At 37.8% G+C, this 13,180-nt stretch overlaps 1 protein-coding gene across 3 annotated transcripts in view; it reads left to right on the forward strand.

Annotated features, from left to right (window-relative positions):
• Positions 1-12,658, forward strand: part of LOC139962030 (muscarinic acetylcholine receptor M3-like) — a 32,541-nt gene extending 19,883 nt beyond the window's left edge. For 2 of the 3 annotated variants that reach the window (XM_071961856.1, XM_071961855.1), the window contains exons 2-3: positions 3,933-3,971; positions 10,615-12,658. In XM_071961856.1, coding sequence (XP_071817957.1) covers positions 3,955-3,971; positions 10,615-12,085 — 1,488 coding nt within the window. In that variant the 5' untranslated portion in view covers positions 3,933-3,954 and the 3' untranslated portion in view covers positions 12,086-12,658. Of the gene's footprint in view, positions 1-3,932; positions 3,972-6,674; positions 9,357-10,614 lie in introns of those variants that run through there. The other variant, XM_071961857.1, reaches the window with a different exon arrangement.
• Positions 12,659-13,180: the final 522 nt, after the last annotated feature.

A 13,180-nucleotide genomic window follows, 5' to 3' on the forward strand; every position in this document is an offset into this window, starting at 1 on the left:
AAATTTTCTGGAATGAGACATCATTGATTAATTTACCCTTCCTCGATGTCGAGTAATGGTTGTGAGCCGAAGTATACCCACACGAAAGCACTTTTTGAAAACTGTGTTCAGTGAATTTTAATGCTGAACTTATGAGATCGAAGAAGTAAGCAATATCGGTATATTATTTTCAAATCTTAGTACGGGGTATGATTAAGTATTAAGTAAGAAGAAAAAAGTGCACATGTGGTGGTTTACAGTCATACTTGATACATGGATCAATAGTATTAAGTAGAGGAACCATATTGTTCTCGGTGCAGGTAAAAAGAGGTCAAAGCCTGGAAATCTTGTAAACATGTTTATTATGTGCATAATGTGTTACATATATTTATGCCAGACTTAATGTGGCATAATATGGTGACAAGTATGGAACGCACTTATTAGTTATTTTCCTTGTCAGAACTATGGGGCTTACAGATAGCTATACAGTTATTATTATAAAGTCTGCCCTGGGTGCCTTTGCTTTTCAATTATTAGCAGAAATCGGATCATTAGGTAAGATATTTTAAAATTCCAAGCTGAGAAGGAAATTATGTATCAAATAAGAAAAACGTGTCTTTTACTCCATAACGATTGAAACCAACCTATTTGAACTTAATATATGCATTCCTAAGTTATTTGTTCCTTTTGATTATCTGTGTTACAATGACATTACTCGTATCTATTTTCGATTTGATCCCCATCAAAGATGACAAACCGTATAAATACCCGATCACAACTGAAGGCATTTCTCAACATATTGATGACGTAGTATAACGGAAAGTTGAACAGCTAACCAAGAAACCAATTACATCGTTTGTATTGGTAAATTGCATATGATATTATCTGCACCATTAACGCTTTAAAGTATTCCCTATAGTCACGCTCATTCGTCGAGAAGGTATTTGCAGTTGTAACTTGTATCTTAAAAAGATAATGACGCAGGTTATTATTACTTGATGTGTGATCGGTAACGAATTATTGGCATAGAGATAAATCATATAGAAAACATAACTTTAATATAATCACCCTTTAATGTCTCAAATAAGACCGTCTAATCTAAAGAAATATTTAATCAGCTCTGCTTACGAAAAATTATTGACAGTTACTCTAAATCAGGAGACACGCTAAACTATCATAATTAATCAAGTTAATATATTTATATATTGGTTACGTTGATTTGATAGATATTTTTATATACAAAAATTTCAACGAGAAAAACAGGCAAGGAAACCAAAACTTTATTTAGGCCTACATCTATTGTCAAACTCACCTTTAGTGAACATTTCCGTATATATACATCGAGAATCTAGCGAAGATAGCCTCCTGCTTATAACATGGAATTCCACTTTCACAAATTTCCAGTGGCGTAGGAAGGTACTTTTGAGTGGGGCGCTGAAGACTGATGGCCGGCCTGGGGGAGGGGTCTAAGGGGAGGGGGACACCCCAGATGCAATTTGGTGCAATATAGCACACTTCAACACCCACTCCATTTTGTAAATAATTTTGCATTTTCACCTGGCCTTAGATGCAATTTGGTGCTCCAAATGAGATTTTCTTCTGATTTGGAAATGAAAGAGGGGTTTTCTGACTTGCTGAGCGGGGGGGGGGGGGGGGCGGAATGATACTTCCGCCCCGATATTTTTCACTGGGGGGGGGGGCTGGCGCCCCCAGCCCCCCGGTTCCTACGCCCTTGCAAATTTCTGATATATATCAATGCATTGCAACTAAAATTATTCACAAAAGAAGACACGATTGTATCAATGTAAAACGTGCAAACATGCATATCCTCCTTATTAATCATTAAAAATTAATTACCTGAAGTTTAAATTACCACACACTTATCAGTATGCAATTGAGTCAGCAATATATTCTATAAAGAGATTACGAATATAAGTCTTTTTACAACCGTGGGGAATTGGATGATCAATATCCAATCGATGCATCATTAAAAAAAAGGAAAAAGAAGTTTTTAAAGAAAAAAGGTCAAAATTATTTGTCAATATGAAAAACACAGTTCCTCTCTTGAAAACTATAAGAGCAAAGAAAAAAAAACTGCATGGCAATTACGAGCTCAGAATGTAGAATGTTGTATTAGAGACGCTCCCATTGACTATCACTCATTTGAAGGAGAAGCGACCTCACCATAAACTTTATACTGTGTTGTAGATATGTTTATGACAAACAGCTCCCTCAATAGGCTATGAATAATCCATTTGGGAAATATTATTTAAATGATCCTTCATATGTTAGACGAAGACAAAAAGTGTGAAATGACACCAAGAAACCAAGTGTATATATGTGATTTAACATTTAATGTCTGTCTGTATCCTACGGAAGCGTAGAAGGGACATTGCATTGACGAGTTACCAACTTGACAAAACGACAATTATCTGAAAAATGGCGAGTTGACGAGATGGTAACGTGACAAAATTCGGAAAATTGACGTTTTGACGAGATTTAACGGATCTCGTCAATGCAACAATAAAAAAAATAAATGTTTTTTACTTGCTGCAATGATGAAGTTTGTGGCATTACCTTTCACCATCAACAATTTGAGATACAAAGGAAACTTACGGCATTTTTGGGGGCACTATGGTATCAAAAGTTGACAAAATGAAAGTCCACTGTCATACGGCTTTGAATAGGCTTTCTTCCAAAGGAGAAAAAGATCCAGGGTTAGTGAGGTATCTCAATGACATCAGACAGTGGCGTAGGAAGGTACTTTTGAGTGGGGGGGGGGGCTGAAGACTGATGGCCGGCCTGGGTGAGGGGTCTAAGGGGAGGGGGTGTGGATTTTTTTGCATTTCCAGGTGGCCTCAGATGCAATTTGGTGCAATATAGCACACTTCAACACCCACTCCATTTTGTAAATAATTTTGCATTTTCACCTGGCCTTAGATGCAATTTGGTGCTCCAAATGAGATTTTTTTCTGATTTGGAAATGAAAGAGGGGTTTTCTGACTTGCGAAGCGGGGGGGGCGGAATGATACTTCCGCCCCCCATATTTTTCACTGGGGGAGGGAGGGCTGGCGCTCTCCAGCCCCTCGGTCCCTACGCCCTTGACATCAGATGAACATACGTTGCTTTGCAATATTTTACCGTTAACCGACGAATGAACATGAACATATGCTTTGAAACCGAAGCCAATTTTTCCTAAGTGCTACAGTGAATTACAAAACCCGTTTGTTTTTCTCAGCCGTGGATTTAATCACACTTACACATACGCAAGCGTGCACACATATAGTACAAAAGACGAATTATCGACAATTGGTGTCCATTTGTTGACTTGCAAGAAGTGCGCAACGGTATCCAGTACAAAAATTCCGAACACTCATTCGGATATCAACAATCTTAAAAACGTTCTTAACCAAAGCTTAAATTTGGCTTTCATATTGTAACATGCAACATTGTACATCTGTTACATTAAAATGCTACGTTTGCTTTCAACAATAGAACAATATATACCTTAGGAGAAATTGTCCACTTGTGCGAGATTATTGGTGTCAGTCATTGGACTGTACATTTATTGATGTTCCTATTCCTTTGAATGCTGACGTAACTCTGACGGCTATTCCGATGTGTTACAAATAAATAACGATCGTCACTAGCAACTCTCCTGTAAAATGTAAAAAACAACATAGTATAATGTTTTGTTATAAACCGGTTCATACATATTTCATCGTGTGCTTTTTATTCATCAGGAATTGAAAATCAAATCAAATCAAATTAGTATAATACCGTAGTTGTCTAAATCGTTCAATTGTCTATTTACACAACTTATCATTTTCATAAACGGTGCTATTCAAATCTTTAATAATTTTCTTCAAACTTCCGGGTTGTAATAAACCAATTATTTTATAGTAATAATCTCGTGCAAATGTTCATTTATCTTTTTTTCTCATTTACTCTAGGTCAATTAACTCGTTCAGCTGAATGGCATCGAAGCTGTGGTAAGTTATTTCAAATTGATTCTTTTCCGTTTGGAAACGACATAGTTAATTAGCAGCTGAAATCAAGTTGCCTGTGTGTGATCTTCTTCGCGAAAAAAAGAGAATATACGTTACACGCGGAATTGATCGAATTCTACATTTATATTCTTGGTGAGGAATCGTAGAACCGTGACTTCAGTCACCTATACATCATAAGTCTACGGCATTTGTAAGGTCAAGATGTTGCATTTGGCGAAAACGTTAATCCCTTTTACACGATTTAGTGATCGCAATTTCCATACTGAACTGTGTTGACAGAATCAGCTCCAAGCAGGGAGCTGAGAGCTCCCTGTTCCTACCCAATAACAGAGTAATTCCCAGCCTCTAACACGAGGTTATAGTGATAAACTGAATATTAATCACAGCGTGGATCTGATGTTCTATAAGGATAAAACAATAACAGACTGTCATTCAGGTCGTGAGTAAATTCATGCAGAGAGTAGGAAATATGAAAAGATATTTGCATCTGTGCATACCAAAATTTCCTGCATGACCAATCATTTTCCTGATGATATGTTTAAATAGGGTGCATGTAAATAATATACTGCTATAACACTACAATACATTCGCCAGGAATGTTCAGTGTGCATGCCTGGCAGATTTCCACTCAACAAACTGTATGGAGTAAGAATTCTTCCAATAGGGAGGCATACTTCCAAGTTCAGACAAGAAACCACTGCCTTTATTCTATAGGTTATTGTAATACTTTAAAGTTTGTTTCAGAGATACGGCAGGAATTCCTAAGTTTTGTGGTTCCCGAGGGTCGTTTGCCATATTATTTGACTGCAGCCCCCAACCAAATATTTTGTGAAAATTATATGCTAAGAATTTTTCGGGCACATACTGAAAGAAAAATAATTTGCAATGTGTTTTTCATTGGTTAAACTGATATTTTTATGATCATTACTTTTGTAACGAATTCCCCAATAATTGTAATCAATATGGAAGGGTGATAAGACGGAAAATGATTGTATGTTATTGTCATGCGATGTAATAACCGATGCACACATATATGATATGCAAATTAATATGTTGAACGAATGTTGAACGAAAAATATTGGTTGTATTTTCGGGCAAGTCGTTGCAGCCCCCCCCCCCTCCCAAATCACATTGGGCTCCTACGCCTATGGTTGAGAGGGTAGTTTGTAAACGTCGTTGGTTGCTGAAATGATAAGGGTTTTCTGTGTTATCTTTCACCAAGTTCGGCGGAAGCATTTTTAATCTGGGGGGGGGGGGGCACCGACATCAAAGGGCACTTTGCAGAAATGCGATTGGACTGATGCAGCCTTACATTTATTACCCTTTATAACTCTTATTGTATTATCTTATTTGCGTATACACATCACTCCATCAACACCCCCCCCCCCCTTTCAAGGAAAATATGCATACTAGCACTGCAATATCCAATGTGCAAATTGGGAAACAAGGAACAAGTTTTCTTTTGAGACAAAAGGAGGTGAAATCATGCTAGTTGCTAATGTAGGAATCTTCTGAATTAGACTTTATTTCTTGTTAATATCTTAACCAATTTTTTCCATTCGAAATAGCTTTGAGTTTGACCCACAGATATTCATTAAAAAGTCAGGGGCGTAGCCAGGATTTGCAAAGTTGTATGCATGACTATCTGAGCGGAGCGCCACCATAGGTTGGCGCGGAGCGTACAAGAACATTTTTGGTTTTACAAACCCCTCAGAAGGCCGGAAACGGCCCTTCCCGAGTGTTCATTCTGGTTCCCTGGCCTCTTGCTAACTTGAGACACCTCAATTTTTTGTAGAAAAAGGGCACATTTTTAACCTGAGGAAAAGTGGGGGGCACGGCCCCCTGTACCCCCCCGGTTCCGCCGCCCTTGTCTTTCACCATGAAAATATCAAAAGAAACCCAACGGAAAGTAAAAGATTCCATCTCCTTGGTATCGACAAAATGTCATGATTGTTTAAGTAGAATTAATCTCCTATAAACGATGAAAGAAAACAATGGGTTTTGGGAATTGTTCATCTGTATTATTTATACCATGTGATAAAGATTACGAATATGGATGAGGGTTGCTTCTATATAAGACATTCTACAGTTTGTCATGCTTATCAGTACATATTCGAAATAGAAACAGTAATTTCTAATATTAAAATTGTGACATGCATCTGATGCATCATACCTAACCTTTATTAGAGATTTTATTAACCTCCGTCGCGATATCATTGATTTGGAAGTTTTCTATTCTAAATATTCTCTGTTTATAAAGCATCTACAGTGTACATTTACAACACAAAGTGTTTTAAATTCAAGACATTTTGAGAAAGGTTCCTCCTAAATAACTCCCAAATAACTTAATGTTCTTTGAGTTGATATTGTCCACTTGTTCTGGGAAATTGTTATCATCCCTCGACCGCATGCGCACTCGGGGTTCGTACTAATCTGAATGACGTCATAAGCCTGCTTATCACGTGCCTCAATTGAATGACGGCGATCGTCACCATAAATTCCCCTTTAAGTAGAAAAAAATGTTATTTAATTGTACGCGATATAAACCGGTGCAAGACGTTATCACATATGCTCGTGTTCAAATTCAAAACATGAAAATATTCATACGGTAGATAGCGAAAAAGATCCAATTTTCTAGTTTGAATACCGGTAATCTGTTTTTCATAACGACGCCGCTACAATATCCAATCAGTTGCCTAATTCAAGGTTGTACGTTGTAAATACAACATATATATATGTTATACTCTTATAGTCCTCGAAGTTGAACGAGTATACATTTATAATAATCGGTAAAAAAAATCTTGACACTTTATTTTCTAAAATGATTACGTTACATAACCATTAGTATATTTAAGCTATTACATCGTTCAAACTCGATAATTTTGCAAACCCCAATTGTATTTGTACCGTTCTTACCATTAAGTGACCGTCATTCCTATATATATTGAACTCAGTTATTGACGGAATCGATAAATACCCGACAGAGAGATTACTCATGCAGTAACAAGGTATTTAGTTTCATATAGACCCGTGGTAAACACTAATTGCATCTGCAGTTATAATGAAAAAAAAGCAAGGCAACAACAAGCTGCCATTCAGAAAGCGATGAAATATACGAGTTAATGGGTGCGTTACTTGTTTTCATGTTTAAACCCCTCGCTACAATATTTACAGCGTGACCAGCCATATGTTCCCGATGATAACAAAAAAACAGGTAAGTAAACATCACTGCTAAGGCATCAAATTTCGCTGGCCTGGAATCTTCAATGTCTAGTTACCACTTCCCTATACAGCTTCTTGTCTAGTACCTCGTTATACATACTATTGGAGAATACGGCTATGTTAAGCGGTTTTGTAAATGCTAAATCTATAACTTGTTTGTAATTCCTGATAACAGTTTTGGTCATATTCAGTGGCTGCGCTAGGGGTATTGGTCAAGGGGCGAGAATGGTCTGTAGAGGCGCTTTTGACACTATCTAAGCGGAGCGCCACCACTGGTTCGCGCGGAGCGTACAGAATTATTTTGGAGTAAAGATATTCCCTAGGTCGCCGGAAATGACCATTTCCGGGCCTTGCTAATTTGCAAATAATGTGACAAATGTCAATAGGTAGATGAGAGCGCAATACAAAAAGTCAATAATCGCGAATAAGTTAAAAGTGGTAACCGCTGAAAAGGGGGGGGGGGGGGCATCCGCCCCCCTGACTGTATGGACGCTCCGCCACTGGTCATATTAGACTAGTCTTTGTCAATAAGGCGATAATGTTTAGCACTAAGATTTACAGAATCAACTAGAAGATTGTCTTGTCGAAAAAGTCGTCAATATTCATATACTAGGGGTGATATGCTTTTTTCGTTCTCGGAGATGTAATTAATATATGAAATTGAAAGGTGTAAATAATCTAATCTCAAAATATCGAATGCCATATTAAAAGAGCATCATACAACTATACAATAAAGCAGTGAACTATACAATAAAGCATTGAACTACAATAAAGCATTGGATTATTTAATAAAGCATTGAATTATACAATAACGCAATTCAGCTTATTACTCAATGACAGATTTGTGTAATTAACCCTGACTTGTAATCCGTATTACAAGCAAGCTACCGTGCATTATATCTTGTTCCCCCCCCCCCCCGTATATAAACGGGATGGGGAAGGGGCGCACTGCATTTTCAGCCTTACCAGAATGACTGCTTTTGAATACTTCTTTCAACTTTGCTCTAATGTTGTTTCAGTGAGAGTCACATTGGAACGATCTGGTTTCAAATACGTGTGCCACAGATAGATGATTATGTTTCTATGTTGACTTCTTGGTGTCATTAACGCTTGGCAAAGAGTCTCTTTACCCAAAATGTATCTATGTACTACCCATATCGATTTCACTGTGTAAAAACAAATATCACTGTTTAAAATATATCCGTTGAAATTTGTATTAATTGATTGAAGTTTAGGAAATCACTTTAGCAGCGATTATACTGTACTTCAAGCCCTCCTACTCCTTCCCCTTTAACCCTGCAGAGTTGGAGAGTTCAAACCCAAATGTGTTTTCGCTTGGATTGTTTTTTGTTTTACAAACATACCATTCCTTATTAATCTGCCAATTTGAAGACGTTGTTCTCATTTTGTCTATATAATTCATATCCAGCTATATTTTTTCAACTTATATCAAAATCGACCACCCATGGATTGTATACCTCCGCATCATGGGCTTTAATGGCACATACGGTACAGTGAAATTGCTCACATCGGTATAGTTAATTAGTTTGGAAGCGGAGAGCGGGCGGCTGCAATTACAACTTTCCTGTTTATTAAGGAGAAAGATTCTGGATATCAACTCATGATCACAATATTAATAAAGACAAAAACTTTGAAATGGTGTCGTTTTTCTACATTCATTATTATGTGACATGCACAGTATTCTATAGAATTGCGTTTTCATGGCTTTTGAAGATTTCTCACAAGATCGCCCAAGCAAAATTAACTTGACATAAGGGATTATGACCAAGTTCGGTTACTTAACAAGATGAATAACAGAAACGAAAATGTTCACTTTTGAAACGATTCCACATGATATTGAATATCAAAAGCAACCAGTGCAAACATCCACTTGGTCGGCATTCGTAAAGTACGGAAGATTAGATTTTGCAGGAGAAATTTATTTGATGATTAGGATTACGTTGACAGAATTAAAAAAAAGGAAGATTAATTGGAAGTGGTGAATCACGATACTTTTTAGTGTTCCTTTGCTCGGTGGACTGAGCGACTTTCACTGCATCTTCAGTCGGTGGTACAACAGGTTTCATTTAGCAAGCCGTGTTGATTCCAATATTGATCTGCACTGCGACCTTCCTCTTGACGTGGGTAAGTTCACATTATCGTACATCATACATTAATGTAATATATATTTATATATATATATATATATATATATATATATATATATATATATATATATATATTGATTAATTTCACCATCGAGCCACATGTTCCTCAATTTATTTTTATTCGTTCTTTCTTGCAAAGTTTATTTTCTGTCATGGAGATAGGGCTTGGAAATGCTGAATGTAAACTATTGAACATCTTAATATGACATAATTATGGCAAGGTTTCAGGGTCAACGCTGTTAACAATCTAGCAGTTAGGGTGAGCTGTTTTCACAAAGGTCTCCTTCATATGAGGCAAAGATGATGGTTGAGTTAGTGCCCCCCCCCCCCTCACTTTAAGACCTGCTCAAGGAGAAGAGATTCTAGACGAACTTCTTTCAAGAGGATCATTTTAAGTATCGAAACCTGGCTAACTCTCACTGTCATAAATTCTAGTACCTTTCTTCTTTCTTTTCTGGAAGTCATCCAAAAGGGAAACATTTATTAAAGTGATCTGAATGAAGCTAAGCATCATCGGCTATAGCTCCCTGTAAATTGAAATAATTTAATGCTTTTAACTGATCGCGTCTTTGTTATGAAGCAAATAGCAAGCAGGGGATGGGTGGGTTAAGGGGGTTAACCTCAATCAACACGTAATTTTACACAACAATGCTTAAAGAAGGAATTTATGAATTGTTCGTTACATCTCTTCACTGATTAGTTGAATTTGAATAGGCGGTTTGTAGAGCTGCATGTGATAAATACTAATGTCGATTGTGTCAGGGAGACACAGTTCTCAGAATTATATAATATCGTTAATTACTTGCTAATTAACGTTCGATGTGGGGAAAAAAGTATGAGAAAGTCTTAGTTTTGTCTTTTATGATCGTATTATGATAAAAACTCGATAGAAACGGAAAAATTCTGGACAAACGCAAAATGCTGCTTTAATAACAGCGCATAAATTTGTGTATGTTTAACACTGGCGTTGCATGGAGGCTTCCAAAACGTGGCGGTGCATTCCTGGTTAACAAGTAGTGATAAAAAACTTACATAACTTTCCAAAGTGGTGTATCTTCCCTCTCTGCCCACCCGCCCCCACCCCCATCCCTCCGCCCATTTGTCCTTCGCCTTTGTTTAATTTTGTGGTAATAGGATAATACCATATAACATTTTACTCAATGACCATTAAATATGTTGGATTACTGTGATAAGGAAAACAAAAATTGAGATGGTTTTTGTTGTTGTTATTTCAGCGTTGTGACCATGACGACCACATACCTTTACACTGTGATTTTACAGACGACAGATGAAATGGTTACAACCAATCAGACAAGTTCTACTGACGTCACTAAGTGGAACTTTGACGATGCCTCCTTGGCTTTTGTCATCACCGTCCTGATCTGCCTCTCAAATGTTATCATCTTGTTGGCATTTTTCTCGGAGAAGCGTCTTCGGGTCTACAGCAACTATTATGTCATCAATATGGCGATTGCTGATCTCTTAGTCGGGCTAACTGCGGTAGGTCCTGCTGTGATACAAATCTTATATGGATACCGATGGCCGTTTGGTTACATCTCCTGCGCCATTTTGATCGCTATATCACACGCTGCTTTACACGTGTCTATCATAATGGTTCTAGTCATTAGTGTTGATCGATGGTATGCGGTTTATCATCCACTGAAGCACATAAGCATGCGCAGTAGAAGAAGCGCGATACGTCGTAATCTTTCAGTTTGGCTTTTCAGTGTGATCGTTTGGAGCCTGGTAGGTGGTGTATGGGGTATATCAGATCCAGCTAACCGTCTTTCTACACGGTGCTCTCCCCTATATACCAGACATTTTGCTACCAGTTTCGCTGCAATTGCCGTTCTCTATTGGTTTCCGGTATCTGTAACTGGAATTCTCTACTTCTTGATCTATCGCAGAGTTCGTTCCTCTAAATTTCGAAAAATCGTGAAAGACATCGAGATAGGTGAACGTCGTAAATGTTCTCATGTGAATTTGCAAGTTTCTTCGGCTGATAAGAATCTCAAAGGAAAAGAAGGAATTCCGGGCCTCGTAGATGTGGACAATCTTTCAAGCAATGACACAAGGTCACGTGAAGGTTTTTCAAAGGTGTATCAGAGACATTACAGACCTAAGGCAAAGTTCAGACAAAGATCACAGTCGTTACCTGTTCTGGTATTTACTTTCTCTCAGTCGTCCACAGCTTCCTCCGACACGCTTACTACCACATTGGATGACATTGACATGCAACATGAAAATTCGACTGAACAAAATTCTTCCCGACACAGTTCACACTATAAACAGAACCAAAGGGAAATGCCAGTGACCGTTACCAGGGAAACACAACCAGTCGACCCATCTGTCCAAAAGGCTAGAAGGCTCAATCGAGAAAAGGGACTTAGGGAGGCCGACACAGAGGTCCGAAAACGGCATCGCTCTTCTCAGGACGTCACTAAGACGCAACGTACACTGTCTTTGCTTCTGCTTGCGTTAATCATAACATGGACGCCATATGCATGTTTTGTGATTGCTGTTGCATATTGCCACGTTGTGCTGCAGGCGACGAGATGTTTCCCCGCCTTTCTGTCAACCGTGGCGTTGCTAATCAGCTGGGCCAACAGTCTCTTGAATCCGTTCATGTACGCTGCTGCCCAGCCTTTAGTTAGGCAGACTGTGACTCGACTTATCCTTTGCAAGAAAACACACCAAACACGTTGACTCAGAAGCAGGCAACTTGATTGAAACGCAAACCCTGCACGTATAATGTATACCTCACCTACAAAGTTTGAACGATTTAACAGCTCTCCTCATTTTTCTCATCTTCCCTCGATAGCCTAACTCTGATCTATTTTGAATTGTTATTGTGTTAGTAGACTGCGACTTAGTTTCAGCTATTAAGAACAGCATTACACAGCTGCACTTGGTAGATTTCTGCATGTTAGGGAGCTTTAAAGGGAACATAAACACAACCGTCATATTTTAGCTTATATATGACAGCGATATTTGTGAAGAACACCCCCCCCCCCATCTTACTTTAAAAGTCTTGTCGGGGGACTGCCAGTTAGTAAACCTGTGACGTCATAATGTCATTAGGATCTGAAACCATTAAATTTCTTTTTGTTTTTCTTGTCATATATTTAAGGTATAGAAAATGTTAACAGTGTTGAAACTTAAATCATTATGTCATCGTTAGGTCATTTATGTCAGGTGGTTTAATATTTTAGAGTCATTATTTGCAAACCTGGCCTCCATGATAGAAAAATGAACATTGTAATAAATAAAGAATACCATCAAATAAAATATGAAGGACAGGTGGCTCGATGATGTGATATTAAGACTTGACCAAGTCTTCAAGTCAACTGATCAAGGCACCACGATACTATAGGAACCATTGGTAAATGCAAGCAACCTTCTTTGCATATAAAAATTGACTTTATGAAGATTAGATAAAAACATTTTTAATATAAATGTGAGAAAGGTCTTAGATCAGTTAAGATGATTGTTTTTCGCGCGTAAAAGACCTGTTTGCTACAAGTTTGCTTATGCTATACTAACTCTGACAATTTCAGCAAACCAATATCTCAAGACACACTAAAGGGATTGCATGTTAAGTCCACCAGGATGCTTAGTAGGACAATATATTCTTCTTTCATTATTAAACGTAACTTTTCTTGTGAAAATTCCTTTCATGAATCGAATCAGATTAATTAATTGCATCTTTAGTTTAATCGGGTGATGTGTTCCCTTAATAAAGTACACATACCTAGTTCAATTGATATTCGGTAGTTCTGACGAAAATGTTAACCAAACACA

This window comes from Apostichopus japonicus, chromosome 20 (genome assembly GCF_037975245.1).
Source record: "Apostichopus japonicus isolate 1M-3 chromosome 20, ASM3797524v1, whole genome shotgun sequence".
NCBI classification, from domain to species: Eukaryota; Metazoa; Echinodermata; class Holothuroidea; order Aspidochirotida; family Stichopodidae; genus Apostichopus; species Apostichopus japonicus.